The sequence below is a fragment of the Mytilus edulis genome, chromosome 10, assembly GCF_963676685.1.
Source record: "Mytilus edulis chromosome 10, xbMytEdul2.2, whole genome shotgun sequence".
NCBI classification, from domain to species: Eukaryota; Metazoa; Mollusca; class Bivalvia; order Mytilida; family Mytilidae; genus Mytilus; species Mytilus edulis.
In genome coordinates this window covers 38,783,189-38,802,852 of record NC_092353.1, presented here as the reverse complement: position 1 = coordinate 38,802,852, position 19,664 = coordinate 38,783,189, and the positions used below count along the sequence as shown (strand labels likewise).

The 19,664-nt window shown below is 33.4% G+C and overlaps 2 protein-coding genes across 3 annotated transcripts in view; one reads left to right on the top strand and one right to left on the bottom strand.

Moving 5' to 3' along the window:
- Window positions 1–14,449, bottom strand: part of LOC139491124 (uncharacterized) — a 25,323-nt gene extending 10,874 nt beyond the window's left edge. Inside the window, exons 1-3 of one of the 2 annotated variants that reach the window (XM_071278532.1) lie at window positions 14,317–14,449; window positions 1,930–2,070; window positions 93–526 (exon numbers count right to left, since the gene is read on the bottom strand). In XM_071278532.1, coding sequence (XP_071134633.1) covers window positions 93–526; window positions 1,930–2,017 — 522 coding nt within the window. In that variant the 5' untranslated portion in view covers window positions 2,018–2,070; window positions 14,317–14,449. Of the gene's footprint in view, window positions 1–92; window positions 527–1,929; window positions 2,071–13,793; window positions 13,898–14,316 lie in introns of those variants that run through there. The other variant, XM_071278531.1, reaches the window with a different exon arrangement.
- On the top strand, window positions 14,319–19,664 carry LOC139491130 (uncharacterized). The gene is made up of 2 exons (XM_071278541.1): window positions 14,319–14,444; window positions 18,480–19,664. The coding sequence occupies exon 2, from the start codon at window positions 18,484–18,486 to the stop codon at window positions 19,606–19,608; it is 1,125 nt and encodes a 374-aa protein (XP_071134642.1). The 5' UTR covers window positions 14,319–14,444; window positions 18,480–18,483; the 3' UTR covers window positions 19,609–19,664.

Genomic DNA, 19,664 nt, shown 5'->3' with positions numbered 1-19,664 from the left:
AATTAGGAAGGGCACATCTTCAACTTGATTGTGAGCACTGTTTAAAGTTATGATTATGATAATGATTGACTTCAATCTTTTATTATACGAACCTTATCTGCAACCTTTTTTACATTAGGTGGAAATTTATCGATGTTTATCAGGAGGCCAAGAAGTGCCGATGAATCACAGGTGTGGTCGAACACACTAAATTTGGTCATATGAGTAACCAAAAACAACTTTGAAAAGTCAACTTCATTTTGTATATTATAATTGTAACTAGAGAGATCCTTCTTTCCGCGGATATATGGTATGTTTTTATTGTTATTAACTGCTTCGTAATTGAGATCTCTGTTAGTCGGAGGATATTTCTTTAAATGATTTGGAAACACTTGATTACGTATGCCATGAACCTGTTGCATAGAACTGTACAAGCTGCTTATAACTGCAGCAACATACTGCCTTAAAGCAGGTGCAATGATAGAATTTAGACAAATACCAACTATCAGCCATCTCTTTTTGTCGTCGTCTAAATCAGGTTTGGAAACTGTAAATAGATTCATGATAAAAGAGATCAAGTTTTTTCCCCATTGACTATATACAATGTTTGACAAAAACTAGTTTGTGAAACTAATAAAAAACAGTTTTTTTTTCTTTCTTTTAATCATTATTTATCTTCCTCCATTCATAGTATTGATTATCTGTTTATTTTGAGTGAGTATAACCAAGGAGGTTATATGAGAAGGAGAGTGAACACTCTGCTTGATACAAAATTAGCATCCCCTGGATAGCAGTTCGATCAGAGAAAAATGATAAAAATATAAAGAAACCGACATGTTTATCACCCACTTGACATGGCCCTCTGATGTACTGGGCTGTTACCGCGAGCAAATCGGGCTATTAGATAAATCGCATATGTCACGTGATTGTTATCAGTGACTGGGTCATTCAAGTTCAGGTGTATTTTTGGTAACAATGCTGTGTATAGGTGTTTATGATATAGAAAAAAATCGGACGCGCAATTTCAAAATTAATCGTCTGTCTACCGTGAAAAAAGATAAGGAAATGACAAAGTTACTGAGGGTTTTAGAGAAAGTTAGTGTGCGAATTTTATTCAACACTACATTGCATTAAACAAAGATTTTCGCTTCACCTTTCAATTTCTGTTGATGAGAATTGGCAGGTACTAATCATAGAAAATATACGAATATGCAAAGTACGACCGGAAGGAATATTTGCAATTGAAACATAGAGAAAGTTATCGGGAACAACGTTAAAGTGCTTTCTGTTGATATAAACATTGACGGCAATGAGACAGATATTCTTTTCATTTCTATTGGTAATAAGTTTACTTTTAATATCCAATTTCAATTTTTAATTACTTTATAAAAAATATCACAAAAAATCTTATTAACATGTCAATAATTGTATATCCGGTCAGTTTATTACACCTCGGGTGTTTCTGTTCTTACTCGGGTATGCAATTAGGACAGAATCTCCCTCTGTGACAGAGTCGATCTCAACTAATTAACACCCACTTACAGAAAAGTCGGTAACATTTTATGTGTAATTATCGTCTTTCGTCTTCTCTCCGTCTCATATAACCTCCTTGGTATAAATAATAAAAAAGGAACTTGCTGATGCTCTTCAACTTTACAACAGCTATTGTAACAATCCCAAAGCGGTCAAGCAATGTATTTAAATTATTTCATTTGATACATGGTTTTGAAAAAAAAAAAACACTTTTTTTAAAATCAAAATTACTCTTACAAGGTGATGCATTACATTACAAGTATTTTCATAAAATCGCAAACTAATATTAGCTTATTCATAAAAAACAGACAAATGTAGGTCTTTCAGTTCTGTTCCCTTAAAATGTCAAAAACAACAAACAACAAACTAATATTTCAACAATACTATTTTTGTATAAAGCTGTCAAATGTTATTTACCTTGAAATGTAGAACCAGGAATCTGCAAAACTTCAGCTGTTAATTCTGCAGGAATCTTGTCCTTTAATTGTATATAGTGGCAGTCCATTTATAGTCACTCAGAATTTTATATCTTATAATGGACAATCAAATGCATGTTTTCTAAAAAAGACAAAATAACAGCATATAATTACATTAGATGTATGTTTCACTATAATACGTTATTCTGTAATTATAAGTATTGAATGATTTTTTTTGTAACTTCATAGGGTTGTAAAAGCATTGACCGCGCTTCATACAAAATGTACTTCGGTCAACGCTTTTACACCCCAATGAAGTAACAAAAAGAAGCATTTAATTCTTAAATATACAGGAGTAGGTTCAATAAGACCCCTTTTTGGCCCCAAAATATAGCAGTTTTACAAAATTGTGAAAATGTAATCTTTTAGCTATTTACTGGAAAGTAGAATGCCTCTGCTACATAAATATAGGCTGTTTGACAATACAATGTACATATATCGGGTACTAGCATCATAAAGTCATGCTAAATTACTGAAATCTTCATAATTTTAGCATTTTAGTAAAATTTAAGACGGTTTCCGTCTTAAATGAAAGTGGCCACATTCGTGTTCATTCATAATATTGAAATGTAAGTTGTATTTGATGATAATACATAACATTTATAAAGGTTGAGGATGAACACGGATGCGGCCACTTGCATTTTGACAAAAACCATCTGAAAAGTGACGTTTTTTGGCATATTTAATGCAGTTTCATATTTAAGCTTGAATCGGAGCGTTTTTAATGACTAAATCAGTTAAAATCTTTCACATAAACTAATTGAATCAATGAAATTGACACTTAAGGGTTTAAAAAATACACAAAATCTTTCGTTAGATGAACCTGAAATTTGAGACCAAAATCGGCCCTTACTGGACCTACTCTTTTAAAGAGATTGCATCAAACCGTTTTCATGTTAATTAACGGACCACTAGCTGTTTGGCAGCATCCCATCCACCTGACCGCCCTATATCCCCAAATCAATAATCAATGGTTTTTTTTAAACCCTGTCAAAAGCGTATTGAAATCATACACCCCATAAAGATGATACACACATTAAACTATATTGAAACGTTTAAGGCAGAAATGTGTAGAAGCGAAAGATGAAACATTTTAAAGTCAGAAGGTGCGAGTTCTGACAATTGAAACAATTTTGAAAAATATAAAATCCCAGACATAACCTGTTAAACATTATAAACAAAGTTCTAACGGGATATTTTCTCAAACCAAAATACCGTACATACGTATTCATATCAACTTACAAGCTATATAATCGCTGATAATGCCTGCTCTCGTCTCAAAGCTGTGATACGAGGATTACGGAGCGACCGAGCAGGGTGATATAGTTGTAGGGAAGGGCGATAATCAATATTTCCGTAAAAATTAGGGCGTTATATATCTCTTTTTTATGAAAGGTTTCTAAAGTTTGATAAAAGCATACGGAATCTCAATCCTTCTGATTTTGATATAATCTTATGAGCTATTGGATGCCAGTAGCGATTGATAGATATATTTTAATAAGATTGACGGAATCCTTGTATCGATGGAAGAATTTACAGAAGGTTTTGATTAATTTGTAAACACGAAATCCCTGACATAATATTTACCAGTTAAACATAGATGACTTCGTTGAACGGTTCACTAAAAACTTAAAGGTCACTGTAATCACGGGTATAGCGACATATTTTAGAAATATAACATTAGGGTTCAAAAATTTATGATCCAGACAAAAGTTTCCATTCCGTGTTTATTTTGTAGATGTATACCCTTATGTACTATACAGTTCCACCAATTTAATTTTGAATGTATATTTGATCATAGAAATATGAGTTTGTCTAATTTGAACCGACATTCGACGAGCCATGATTATAAATAATGAAATGTTCTCAAATAACATCAGTTTTCTGGCGTTCAATATCTATGAGTTCATATATCATAACTTCTGCATTTATTTGACAACTTTCCAACAGTGAATAGATAATTATATATATAAATAGTACTGTGAAAGTACTTTTATTCGTGGAGTACCAATTTCGTGGTTTTCGTGAATGACTTTATCCACGAATTTAAGTGTCCAACGAAATAAAACAACCATTGTCCAAATCAAGACATAGAAAGATTCCCATCGGTAGGTTTGACTACTGATATGATCTAGAGAATATATTGAATAACCTCAAATCTAAGAATGCTTTAATAGCAGTCACAGAACTACAACAGCATGTAGGATTATTCCTATTTAATCTTTAATAACCTAAACTGTACAACTGTTGATCTTTTAATTCTCAAAAAACATATTTTTGATCGATGAAAGTCAGATTTCCAGTATTTATATACTAGTATGATAAAGTGTTCATTTCATATCCTCATAGTTCTCGTACATATGGAAAAAAATAATTTCATGCTTTATATATAGTGCAGTAAGAGTCCAATACCATTGAATGTTTGTTTTATATACAAGTTATTTACACATTGTTCATTTTCAACATCACAGTTGTTGGGTTATTACACCTTTACGTTTTTCTTGTGCTTTTTCCATCCTTTTGACAGGAAACTATATCTGTTGGTGTGTAACAAAAAGAGAAGTCGGCGGCTACAGTATTTGATTTCGGCCATTAATTTTGTATCTCGTTATAGATTTTCCCCCAGCATTGTAATGTCCAGAAGAATTTGCATCTTTACTTTTAATGTTTGCTCATGAAAGTCTACATTTATTGAACCATTCAGAATGGCACTTACTTCATCCATAATTGAATTCCTGGTATCGGATAACTGTTGACATTCTAGGATAAAATGTTCCAGCGTTTTGTCCCCTTGGTGACATATAAGACACATCGGGTTTGTTTCATTTTCATACATTTTGATTCTGTGCGACTGGAGTATGTATTCCGGTTAGCATTTTTAGCTTTGAAGGAATTCTTCCTATGTCTCTAGCTGATTGACATATGATTTTTAGTAGTGGTTGTAGCTTCCCTTGGTGAAATTCCGTATAATTTAAGTGTTGTAGGCCTTTGTAGTAAGAAACCATTTTTGTTATTGAGTCACTCCAGTGTTTTTGGATAATTCGGTTTATTAATGTGATCCATTTTTCTTTCTTCATAGGTATATCAAGGTAGGTGTTGATTTCATCCATGCTATATTTTGTTAGGATCTTTTTGATTTGTATAAACCAGCTATTACTGTCCATCGACTTAACATTGATTTGTCTCCGCGCCAGTTGTTTTTCCTTGCTGCTTTTATCTTGGTTACAGATGTTTTTAAATAATCCCAGTGCTCTTTTGTCAATTTGCGCTTCGACGGGTAGTTTTCCTGATATTATCTACACCGACGGGTCTTGTGTTGATGTAGGAAGTGAAAGCAGCTGTTTCAGTAACCTTTTCTGGAATTTTTCTAGTTGAAGTAGCATGGCTGTTTTGGGTAGTAATAGTTCCATTCCGTAGAGTAGCACAGGGCTAATGAATGTTTTAAACAGGTGTACCAATGTGTCTGGATCTAGTCAATTATGTCCATGGAAACCACCACCAAATAGGCCGTATGCACTTCTTCTAGCTTTCTTGATATTTTCCTCCACATTCATAGCAACGTTTTCCTTCATTGATGCGGTTCGAATTATTCCAAGATGTAGTGCCTGTTTGACATTTGGCATAACGTTATTTCCAATGTTGAATATGCACTCGTTGGTATTGTTCTTTTTATGAGTTTTTGACAGCAGGTTTAAAACCACACTTTTTTTTAGGTCTGTAGCTCATAGTCTTCTATGTGCGCAAAATCATGCGCCATATTTATCAGCACTTGTGTGTCGTCTTCTTTTGCACTCATTAAAGCAATATCATCTGCACAGGCGCTGGCATTGCATGTTATATTACCAATCCTTATACCAAGATTTGAGTTTTCCAATCTGTCTAGTAGTGGATTTACGTACAGTTTGTATAGGTCTGTGCTGAGTATTCCACCTTGACGAACACCCAATGAGACTGGGAAGCACTCAGAGATATTTCCTCCCCATTTGATGGTACTGGCAGCATTTTGGTGCAGACTACTTATTAGTGACCAATGTTTGTCTTCGATACCTGCTTGGTACACTCTTCTCATCATATAGGTATGTATCACTTTGTATAACGCTGATTTGGCATCTAGCAGTATTATTTGTGCTTCTGTTTCACCGTCATGAACCTCACGGTACACTTCTTCCACTGGTAGTACTGAGTTCATTGGTCCTGAACCACTTGTGAATCCACGTTGATATTTATGTTGCACGGCTTTTACTGATGGTTGTGTTCTATTTTTCAGCACTGTGTCTATTATTCCTGCATCATTCTACCTCCCTTTGTTTTTGAAAATTGGTATGAGGAGTCCGATTTTTAGGAGATCTGGCACATATCCTTGTTGGTATATTTCATTTATGATGCTTTGGAGCAAGATGACCATGATTTCTCCCGCATTAACGATATGTTTAATTGTGATGCCATAGTAGTCAGCAGATTTACCCTAGTTTATATTTTTGATTGCGTTTGAAGTTTCTTCACTTGATGCATCAGGAATGTTCTTGCCTTTGACCAGTTGATTTATTATATGAATTTCATGTTCCACATTTTGATGATAGTCGTTGTCAATGTTAATGTTTTCATCGTATGTTGCTAGTATGAGGAAATGTTCCTTGAAAACAGCTAGTATGTTTTCATCTCCAGTATAGCAGTGTCCATTCACATTCAAGTCAATTATAATTTCTCCGCCTTTTTAACGTGTATTACTGACTAGCCTATGGAATAGTGTCATATTTCTGGTTCTAGTTTCTCCAGGAAAAGGACATTATCTAGATCTTCATGTTTTCCAGAATTTACCCACGCATTGTAACTATTTAACATCTCCTTAAGAGAAACCTGTATTGCTGGTGTCCATACTTTGAGTTTCGGTTTTGCATTGTACGAGGGTTTGATGTTAGAGGATTTAATGGCTGAGTTGGCCATTATCACACACGTCGTCTGAATAGATTCTTCCAGTCCTATCTGAGTATTAGCTAATTTTTCCAATATCACCTTTGATGATGTGTCGACCATAGCTTTATATAGGTCCATGTCCATTTTGTCCCATTTTATTTTAGGGGTGACGTTGCTACTTTTCCTTTTCTATAGTGTGACCTTAGCGAAATCAAGCACACACGTCATTTGTACTGGATGATGATCTGACACATTCATTTTTACGGAATGTAGAACTGTTTTGTTTGAGTATAACTTTTGGCCTTTGAAGTGTGTAGAAAATAGTCAAGTTCTGAACATTCTACTCCAGATGCCTTGAGAAAGGTTTTTCCTGCATTGTTAAAGGACAAGTTACACTCTGAAATAAAGTTCCTCAAATATCTATTTCTTTTGCTTGACGTCGAAGTATCGTTTAATTCCTCATTTAGGTCTCCTGCAATTATAATGTCATGTGTTCCATAGTATTTTTGATAAAGTGATAGAGTTGGTCAAAATTCCTCAACATGGTCTCGACTTCCTTCGGACGTTAGGTAAACTGACACCAGCAACAAGTTGTGCGCATTATTGCTTAATATTTCTATGCATTGCATCTTTTCTGATCCTTCAGATAATGGTTTTATTAAATGATCTATACTTTTTTGCCATATGATAGCAACGCCACCATAGCCTCTTGGCATATACATCGGGAGTAAAGGGTTATTAATATCGACTCCCTTTCCTGCATAGTTGATTTCTGAGTGCAGATCACTTAACATATTAATTTGTGATTGGAAAAGCGAGTGTTCTTGTAATAAGGTTAAGTGATTTGATTTTATCAGTTCATCGATTGCATGGCCACAGGTTTTGATGTTTTTACAGTTATAGGAGATAAACTCATCATAGATACCAGGACTAAATTTAGTATATACGCCAGACGCGCGTTTCGTCTACAAAAGACTCATCAGTGACGCTCGAATCCATAAAAGTTAAAAAGCCAAATAAAGTACGAAGTTGAAGAGCATTGAGAACCAAAATTCCTAAAAGTTTTGCCAAATACAGCTAAGGTAAATATATGCCTGAGTTATTATATTAAATTTGTAAACAGTAAATTTATAAATATAACCATATCAATGACAATTCAGGAGGCTATTGTTAGATGTCCCTTCCCCTTGCTGCTATCGATATGTGTTCCTGCTATATGTTGTGCTTCTTGAGGCATGGTCTGTCTAAAAATGAGCATTTGTTGGTTGTATTATGGGTTAACAAGTGTTATCACTACGAATTACACGGGTCAATGTTTACTTTGCATTTTCCGTCAATCCAGACTATTTGTAACCTTTGTTTCTAAAGCCTTTAATTTTTCAATTTTTTTTTAGAAAACTAAAATCCACGAATTTAAAACCCCACGAACATGTAAATATTGCTCAAACCACGAAAATTGATACCCACGAATTAAAGTACTTTCACAGTATGTATGTCAATGAATCATGAGGTAAATTCATATTAATCAATACTAGTTCATATATCATGACTTCTGCATTTATTTGGCAACTTTCCAACAGTGAATAGATAATTATATATATATGTATAGTATGTATGTGAATAAAATTATGTACTATGAATAGAATGAAAATCTATATTTATCATACATAAATGTCTTATATCTTTCACAATAACGCATTAAAATATGAATTTCATCGACAAACTACTCTTTCTCGTGATAATCATGCAGTCATTATGTGTGTAATAACACACGTTTACTACTGTACCATGTGTACGTGTATACTGCACGGTAAGTACAAATAACTTATAACACGTCATTTTAGCACTTAATCTTAGTGTGCATTTGGCATGACGCAACTTCACAGTGTGGGAACGGAACTGTACGGTTTTCTAATAATTTGGTCATTCGGGAGACTGTCAAGCGGGGCTCCGACATTTGCAAAATAACAAGTTGCTTGATGGAAACTTTGATGAACTCTAATGTTCCTTTATAACGTTTCTGCTTCAAGTTTTGATAGCTAAAACATTCTTTATGTAAATATGAACCAATAAAACAATAAGAACGATGTATGCATCCAAACGTTTTCCTTAGAATGGTGGAGCTCCGTGTAAAACGATCAAAATTTTCACACAACAGCGATCCAAAATGTCAAATAAACATCGAAAAATCAATGTTTGCTACCTGAATTTAGCCGTCTTTTAGCTTATGAAAGTTTTTTCTGAGTGAACGTTCTTTTAAAATGCCAACAGTATACTCGTATTTGGAATTTATAATTTTCTTTTATTTCTCTGTCTCTCATATTGCATATACATAAACATATTTTGATAAATAAAAAGTCCTTGGTACAGAAAATACATGTATAGTTTAGAATTTAAAAAACCCACTACAAATCACATTATAAATCGGATATTGTTTCTGTTAGCACAAAAAAGGTTTCGAAAAATTGTTTGTGTTGTTTAGAAACTTGTATACAATGGCCTCATTTTAATTTATGTGTATATAACACACTAAGCATTTGGGCTTCATTGCTTTATAATAAATTATCGTGTTATTGGTTATGTACAGGCACCTACATCTTGACGGCAGTTGTTCCTTGCACATATGTAATAATTGTAAACACATGAATAGAAAGTAAGTCAAGAGTATGGACAGTCATAGGAATGCACACAATAAGCGATACATTATTTTTTTTTACTAGTATACTTTATCGTCAAAATGAACCAGCATGACTCTATGAATTAAGCCAACATCCGAAAAAATATGATAGAAACATTTAAATTTAATATAACAACACAAAAAAATGCAAAAAAGTCTAAGCGAGATTCGAACCTTATCTTTAAAACTATCTTTGATTAGTAGTTCTATGCTCCGCTGATGGATCCACGGCGACGCTGGACTATAATACTTTATAAAGGAGCTATATCAGTACATTTTAGCGATGTAACAATTTTTTCATTAAAAAGTTGTTTTTATGTTATAAGGACACACCAAACCAATTTCATTTTTGAGGGAAAAAGTAGTATAAATTACAACAGTCACAAAAAACATCACTTTTTTTTTGGTCACACCTAAAAACACCCTAAGTTCCGCATATTGGACTTTCATCCTTTTTTAAGGTTAAATAACTATTTTATCACACATATCATAATATATGTAAATCGAGATATTGATCAAAAAGCATTTTTATTTTTTGTTTTTATAGTAAATTCTATTCTGTCGGCACTTTTTGAAATTGGCCCTTCTGTGAAACAAATTCACGACAAATTGGCCCTACCTTTTTAAAATTTATCCCTTGTTAAAGATTTGGACCGAAGATAAAATTCAGCCTGAAGCCAAGGAACACTATTTTATTGAAGTGCACAAGCCGACTTGAAATAGGAAGTGAAATTTGGTTCGTGAATATGATTCCGTAATGTATACAAACTACCGCAAGACGTTACTGTTATATGTAAAAGTATAGTATAAATGGTCAATAAAAACAAAACAACTACTAGAAGTTTGTTCTTGACCCTGTTAATTGTTTTCTATATATCATAGGTAGACTTGGGAGGATTCAAAAACGTAAAATATTGTAATGACATGTCCACTTTAGAAGACCGTAGGTATAATTTTAGAGGTAAATTGTTTATTTTGTTGTTTGATTTGGTTGCTGTCTAAATTAATTATGTATACTCTCTTCCATTCTCAATTTTATCTCTATATATATATGTTTAAAGAAAGAGCCAGAGAAAGTTAGACAACGTTCAACCCTGTCTTCAGATGAAAGATGGAGGAGTGCATGTATCATAATTTTCATATTTATTGAGAGGTAGAATAGGTCTTTATTTAAGGTTCATATATAGTTATCAAGGTACCAGGATTATAATTTTATACGCCAGACGCGCGTTTCGTCTACTTAAGACTCATCAGTGACGCGCAGATCAAAATATTATGAAGCCAAACAAGTACAAAGTTGAAGAGCATTAAGGACCCCAAATTCCCAAAAAGTTGTGCCAAATACGACTGAAGTAAGGTTAATAAAGGCAACAGTAGTATACCGCTGTTTAAATTTCATAAATCGATAGAGAAAAAACAAATCCGGGTTACAAACTAATACCGAGGGAAACGTATCAAATATAAGAGAACTACGACACCACAGCGAAATGTAACACTCAGAAACGAACTATAATGTAACAATGGCCATTTTCCAGACTTGGTACAGGGCATTTTATGTAAAAATGGTGGGTTGAACCTGTTTTTGTGGCATGCCAAACCTCCCGCTTTAATGGCAGTGTTAATTATAACATTAAAATGACAACATTACACGACAGGGTTACAATAAATAAACAGATAAATGGGAGAAAATATAGGACAGAGACACAAACAAATAATAGCCGTCAAAAAGTAACAGATTAAACAATATTTTTATACGCCAGACGTGCGCTACGTCCAAACAAAAATATGCTCAGATGTAAAAAGTTTGAAAGCCATAACAACTACAAAGTTGAAGATCGCTGAGGACCAAAACTTCTAAAAAGTTGTGAGACCAGGGTTATCCGCCTGGGACAAAAACATCATTATTATCAAGAATAATACATAGTTTTGCAAACAGTATTTTTTATAAAATGACTATATAATAGATATACATGATTAAACTGAAGTGGTGACTAGCTATAGAATTGAAACGAATACATTACAAAATCACAGCCAAGTAGCCATAGTCAATGCAACGTCCAAAATTGACGTCACATTTAAATTTCATTCCTTGGATAAAAAAACATTTAGTTTTTCGAAAATTCAAAGTTTTGTTAACAGGAAATTTAAAAAATTACCATATAATCGATTTTCATGTCAACACCGAAGTGCCGACTACTGGGTTGGTGATACCCTCAGGGACAAAACGTCCACCAGCAGTGGCATCGAGTCAATGGTGTTAATAGTTTTCAAAGGTACCAGGATTATAATTCAATTCGTCAGACGCGCGTTTCGTCTACATAAGACTCATCAGTGACGCTCAGATAAAAATAATTATGAAGCCAAACAAAAACAAAGTTGAAGAGCATTAAGGACCTAAAATTTAAAAAAAAGATGTGCCTAAAACGAGTTAGGTAATCGATTCATATGATAAGAAAATATTTAGTTTTTCGAAAAAATCAAAGTTTTGTAAACAGGAAATTAATAAAATGACCATATAATTGATATTCATGTCAACACCAACGTGCTGACTAGTGGGCTGGTGATACCCTCGGGGACAAAACGTCCCCCAGCAGTGGCATCGATCTAGTGGTGTAAATAGTTCAAATGCCGTGTTAGTCATGATATATGACGAGGTCGAGAAATTTATGTGATATAACTAAAGACTACGTTGAAGATTGAATTTAAAACTGATCAGCTATTGATTTTTTTTACAGATGCAATTAAAATCATGGTTGTACTTCTACTTCTACCGGTTAGTAACCATCGTCCTCATGTTAACTATTCTGTCACTTTTAGATGTTTGCAAATATAATTTTGAATAAAGTAAGAAAAGGTGCTATACAAATATTTAATAGTGGAGATTAAAAACAGGAGCTAGTGATTTATTTGTTTGTCAGGAGCCTCTTGAAAGATTCAATGCTGCCGATAGATGAAACTGAGGAGGATAAGGCATTCATTCAAATCCCTGATTATCCTCGGGTAGAATGAATCTTTCCTTACATTGTGGAATCTGGAAAGAGTTTGTGCCTATATTTCTTGAGATCTTGTCCGGTGGTACGAGTTTGTGGCTTGCTGCAACGTTGACCTCCCGATTGTTGATTCTATACAGCATTGGTAGACGTGCGTTTTTCCTTCTTTCCTATAATGGTGTCCACTTTAGTTGTTCTTTAGAAAATCCGGTTAATAAAAATAACTTGCACTCACCAAAGTGTATTGAAATAATGTACCACATAAAGATGGTAAACACATTAAACAATATTGAAACGTTTAAGCCAGAAATTTGAAGAAGCAAAAAATGGCACATTTTGAAATTAGAAGGTGCGAGCTCTGACAATTGGAACAATTCTGAAAATATCAAGTCCCAGATAACCTATCAAACAATATAGACGAAGTTCCAACGCGAATTTTCTTCAAAATCAAAAATACCGTACAACGTATTTATATCAACTTACAAGCTCTATAACCAATAATTTCGCTGATAATGCCTGCTCTCGTCTCAAAGCCGTAATACGAGGATTGCAGAGCGACTGCTCAGGGTGATATAGTTGTAGGGAAGGACGATAATCAATATTTCTGTAAAAATTAGGGCGTTATATATCCCTTTTTTTACAAAAAAAAATTCTGAAGGTTAACAAAAGCATTCGGAATCTCAATCTTGTGACCCTCTGATTTTGATGTAATCGTATGAGTTATTCGATGCAAGTTGCTATTGATAGATATATTTTAATTCTACTGACGGAATAGATGGAAGAATTCAAACATAGATCACTACCTTCACTGAAATCTCAAACAGGTATAGGGAAAGATTTTAGAAATATAACATGAGGGCACCAAAATTTATGATTCAGACAAAAGTGTCCATTCAGGCTGTGTTTATTTTTTTTTTAGATGTATACCCTTATGTTCTATGCAGTTTCACCACTTTAATTTTGTAGCTTTATTTGTTCAAAGCAAAATTAGTTTGTATTGTTTGGACCAACATCCGACGGCCTATATACATTAGTTTTCTAGCGTACAATATCTATGAGTTCATAAATCATGACTTCTGAATTTATTTGACAAGTTTTCTACAATGAATACTGTGTATTTGTCAATAAATAAAATAATGTACTAAGTGAGTAGATTGAAAAATTATTAATACACAAAAAAATGTCTTATATCTTTAACAATAACGCAATACCATATTAATTTACCTCATGATTCATCGTAATATATAATACACAACTCGTCTTCCTCGTGACATGTTAGATACATAACTATTGTTGACAGTTGAGAATCAATACTGTCTACAATTGATACATTTAAATAAGGGACCTTCTCAAAAGAGTAGAACTAATTATTTATTTACTCGGTACATTATTATATTTAAACATTGCTGCAAATTAGCGGATCCAGCCATTTAAAAAAAGAGGGGGTGTTCCAAACATTTATATGATTTAAAAAAAAATTGGAAGTCATGGGGGAGTTCCAACTCCGGATCTCGACGATGATATTTAGCAGTTCATAGAGCAGAGTCACACAACATATCATGTATAATATTATTATTTTTATGAAATATCGATATATTAACAAAATAAATTACTCATAAACATGAAACTATGATATTTCATTAGTTTGAAAAGAATCAGATTCTGAGTCAATACCAAAACTTTATCATGCATCAATTGACTCTACATTATAAATTATTTTAACGATACAATGTGTTTTGATACGAACCCTTTCAAATTATTATCGTCTCATGACTCTCGTTTGTTGTTTGTTGTTTGTGAACAGTTATCATTTATCTAGCACGTCTTATATTAGTCTGTGTGTAGTAACACACGTTTCCTACTGTATACTGCACGGTAAGTATAGATAACTAATAACACGAAATTTATTGCCATTCGGCATTTAATCTTTGTATGAGCATGACACTAACATAAAATATTTACCGACCAAGACGTGAAACTTTCTGATTGTGTATAAAAAAAGGGAGACTATGGATATCTATTGTGGGTACAACACAGATTTACCCCCAGTATAAAACAGATGTAAGGGTATTTAAGTGGGCACATAAAGTGGACGATGCCATAAATTTTGCAGTTTTTGTCTACCAATAAAGAAAGTCGTGGAAAGCTAGACATATGTTTTGCTTTTCCGGTGTAGTTAACAATTGTTTCTGCTCTAGTTAGTTTAAGGTAAGTTAGAATTTGATTTAGGTAATGATAAAAACTATCTAGTTTAAAAATGTATCCGATGAACCTGCCTTCTAAATAAGATATGGCCGACATAGCTAAACAGAGTTCATAGGGGTTATATGCAGGTTGTGTCTCTCGTTTTAAAGACGTTATCAATACAGAAAATCAGGGCAAGAATTTTGAAAATGTTGAGCTCTACAAATTGTTCCTTAAAGTCAAATCTGTCAGGAGTTATTGCCTGTAAAAGAAAAAAGGGACAAAAGATACCAAAGGGACAGTCAAACTCATAAATCGAAAATAAACTGACAACGACATGGCTAAAAATGAAAAAAGACAAACAGACAAACAATACTCCACATCACACAACATAGAAAACTAAAGAATAAACAACACGAACCCCACCATAAAACTAGGGGGGATCTCATGTGTTCCGGAAGGGTAAGCAGATCCTGCTCCACATGTGGCACCCATCGTGTTGCTTATGTGATAACAAATCCGGTAAATAGTCTAATTCGGTAGGTCACATTCATGAAAGGGAAGGGGATTGTAGTTACGACGTAAGAAACATATCCGATATCATACAATTTTCATCCGTTATGCATTGAAAGCTATAATAGATAGAGAGAAACTTCAAGTTGCAATAGTTATCAAAAGTACCAGGATTATAATTTAGTACGCGAGACGCGCGTTTTGTCTACATAAGACTCATCAGTGACGCTCATATCAAAATATCTATAAAGCCAAACAAGTACAAAGTTGAAGAGCATTGAGAACTCGAAATTTCAAAAAGTTGTGCCAAATACGGCTAAGGTAATCTATGCCTGGGATAAGAAAAAAATCAAAGTTTTTTAAACAGGAAATTTATAAAAATGTCCACATAATTGATATCCATGTCAACACCGAAGTGCTGACTTCTGGGCTGGTGATACCCTCGGGGATGAAACGTCCACCAGCAGTGGCATCGTCCCAGTGGTGTAAATAGTTATCCAAAATACCAGGATTATAATTTAGTACGCCAGACGCGCGTTTCGTCTACATAAGACTCTTCAGTGATGCTCATATCAAAATAGTTATAAAGCCATGCAAACAAGTACAAAGTTGAAGAGCATCGACAGTCAAGATTTATGAATAAGTGTGAGATGGTCAAAATCGTCAGTCAACTTCTAATTAGAGATATAATTGCCCTTGAATGTTGATTTTTACCATAATTTTTTCTCGCAATTTTGATTTTCGAAAGAAAATTATGTTCTTGATTTCGGAATGTTAAGTGTTTGTTCATTAACATGAAAACATTTTGACGAAATGTTTTCAAGATCAAATATGTTGTGACTAAATAAAGGTCAAGTTCAATTTTCAGGATTTTAGCTTTTCTCTTTGTTTAGGTGCAGAATTCTCAGGAGAATTCGATTTTTGAAATAGTTGTTAATTACTTAATTTCTGTTCAACGGGAAATACTTAATCCCTGGGATATGTTTTATTTGATTTTAGTCTCCGATGTATGATTTTTTAAAATTATTAATTGATATTGGCTTTTAAATAGCTTTCATTGGCTGCGAGTACTCTGAACTCGTATTTTTGTGTTAATTTGACCTGTTGATACAATTTATAATGTATTTTTTGTTAATTAATGTTCACTTATTTGTGGTTATATCTCGTGTCTCTATTTTTTTTATATATACCAGCTTTGATAAGCGTTTTGGATGACTATTTTTCACTTCTGTTTTCATCTATGAATAAATTTTTCATATTTGTGTACATTATTCTATTTGAAAGCATTTGTACAAGGTTATGATTGCTTTTCTGAAATCGTTTAACATCTAACACTTATGCTATTTTGATCTTGTATTTACATTGTGTCATAGATAAAGTTTATATCTTTGTATATGTTTGTGCATGTTCATTTGTGTGCAACTGATATTTTATAGTGTGTCTTTCTATCTTGTGATGTTACACTATTGATTCAGATAAGGGTAAAGGTGGGTACCTATTAAAAGTTTACACCCGAAGCATTTGTTTACACCTGTACTAAGTCAGGAATCTGATGTTCAATAAGTGTCGTTTGTTGAATATGTGGTTTATAAGTGTTTATAATCTCTCATTTAGATTAGACCGTTTGTTTTCCTGTTTGAATGGTTTTACACTGATATTTTTAGGGGCCCTTTAAAGCTTGCTTTTAGATGTGAGCTTAGACTCTGTGTTGAAGGCCGTACTTTGACCTAAAATGATTAGCTTTTACAAATTGTGACTTGGATGAAGAGGTATCTCATTGGTACTCATACTATATCCTATATATATATATATAAATTAACTGTTCACTAAACTTTTGAATTTTTTAAATTCTAAGGCTTTTCTAACTCAGGAATAGATTACCTTAGCTGTATTTTGCAAATATTTTTTTGAATTGTGTTCTTCTATCCTCTTCAACTTCTGACATTATTTGGCCTTTTTTTTTTTTTAACATTTTGGGATTCGAGCGTCACTGATGAGCCTTTTGTAGATGGATCGCGCGTCTGGCGTAAATACAAAATTTTATTCTGGTATCTGTGATGAGTTTATTTATTTTTTTACCCAATAACTCAAATGCATTTAACATCAATTTTCATTTTGAGTTATTTTCCTTATGACAGAAATTGTGTAATTGAAAAGTCTTAAGATAGACAGTTAATTTTTAAGGACAATTGTGTGGTAATTGTATTTTTTTTGTAATGATTATTGTCTGATATTTTAGTTTTGAAACATAAGGTCTAAAGGGTCTAAAATTGAAATTTTGAATTTTGCGGCCTGTATCGTAATTAGTCCACATTTATGTCCAAAGAGTCTAGAATTATCTAGATAAGGGGCATGGCCAGCTCATTTGATTTTATTGTATATTTATTAAGCATCTAGATTCAGAGATTTAATTGGACACTTAACATGACTAACAATAATTATGACATCATGTTTAATTTTAGAGAACAAGTTTTCAGTGATTAAATAATATCTAACTTCATCTACTCAGATTTTGGATGTTGGATATTTGTCCATAAAAGCCGAATTTAAAATTTTTCAGTATTTTGACTACATTTATTTTGTGTGACAAACATATGCTGTGTCAAATATTCAATCCTATCCAAAATTAGAGCTGTTTTTAAGCTGAATGTTGTGTCCATATTGACTCAACTGTTCAGGGCTCGTTCGACCTTAGCAGAAACATCCGGTTTGCTGTCACTCTGTCAAAGTAAGGTAGTCAACGCGGAGTCTTGTGTCACACCGAACATCAAGCTACACAAGGCACCATAATGACTAGAGTAAAACTATTCAAACAGGAAAACCAACGGTCTAATCTTAAAAAAAACGAGGAACTAGAAACTATTATGAATTAACCGCCAACCAACAACAATAGGATCCTGACTAACGACAGATAAAAACAAATGTAGCGGGGTTAAACGTTTTAAATGCAGCTAACGTTCACCATAACCTGTAACATTACAATATAAAAAGACACACTATAAAAAGATCAATCGAAATGGCTTGATTCGAAAAAAATTATATATATAAAAAAAGCCTGACTTTGTACTATCGTTTATTGAGTCAACTCCTTGATTCTAGCTTAAGAGTTAAAAAGATTCAAAAGTTAAGAAACTAGAATAGTTTTAAAAGAAATTTATGACGAGATTTTTTCATTTTTTAAAAAGACTAACAGTCATTTGTTTTGTTTTATAGAAAAATGAATTCATCCACACAGATACAACAAGAGAAAAGGAAGAAATACGAAAAGGATGCAAAAGAGTTATCTATGCCTGACGACGAAAAAGATTTAAAAGAGTTATCTATGCCTGACGACGAAAAAGGTGTGAAAGAGTTATCTATGCCTGACGACGAAAAAGAAATAACACGATTGTTAAGAGATGACCCCAATGTTAAACTCTGCTTTAATAATGTATTAGAAATGAAGAAACAGCACGTCTTACAGAATAACGACGCACACAGTGTGTTAATACGACCAGAGTGTCGGATGACACCTGACATGTTTACCGCTTACCCTGATTCACCAACAGCGCAACGATATATGGAGGCTTTCGATTTTTTCTTATATGGTTGGCTCATTCTAAAAAACTACAACAAAGATGTGGTTGATAACGAGAATGATTGTGATCTTTTACAGCCTGCATTTCACGCATATTCGTACGGTGAAATGACCGAACAACATCTGTTTAGTCAATTTCACCCTCCAGAAAATACGTCAAACTTAATAAACCAGTACTTGAAAGTACGACCAAGGGACGTTTTAACTCAGTATTTTAAAACAATTCTTGTTTTTAACCCCAACTTATCAAAGTACAAATCAGAAAATTTTTCCGATTTCGATTTCCAAAAAACAAAAATTGTAACAGGCGAGGAGTTTATTCATCAGCGTTTGCCATACGCTGATTTATCAGGAGTCGACAGATCCATGCTCAAAAGTTTATATTACCAACTAGGAGCAGTTTATGTTACAACATTTCAGGTAAAAAGGGCACTCGATTCTTTCCAGAAATGCTATGATCTTGACAAAACAAATGTGTCAGCCTTATACGGAATAGCATGCCAGTATAAGGAAAAAGACCCAGAGAGAGCTATTAAATTGTTATTGCAGTTTATTAATCGAGCACCTGACTGCGATAAACAATATCCAAACGCCCATTACCAATTGGCACATCTATATTTAGGGCATTATAAAAATGATCAAGAAGCAATGAGATACTGTAATCTTGCAGAAAGAGCCGAAAAGAAACGGCTTTCATTTTTATATCCAGTTGATATTCCTCCAAAGAGGATAGTGCAAATGTTTAAGTCAATGTACCAGGAATAAAACAAGCTACATCATTTTAAAAATTTTTTAAATAAAGTTTTAAGTTTTAACCGAAA

Bases quoted from the DNA above. Each gene is read 5' to 3' on its own strand.
- LOC139491130 (XM_071278541.1), top strand. From the start codon at position 18,484: ATGAATTCATCCACACAGATACAACAAGAGAAAAGGAAGAAATACGAA.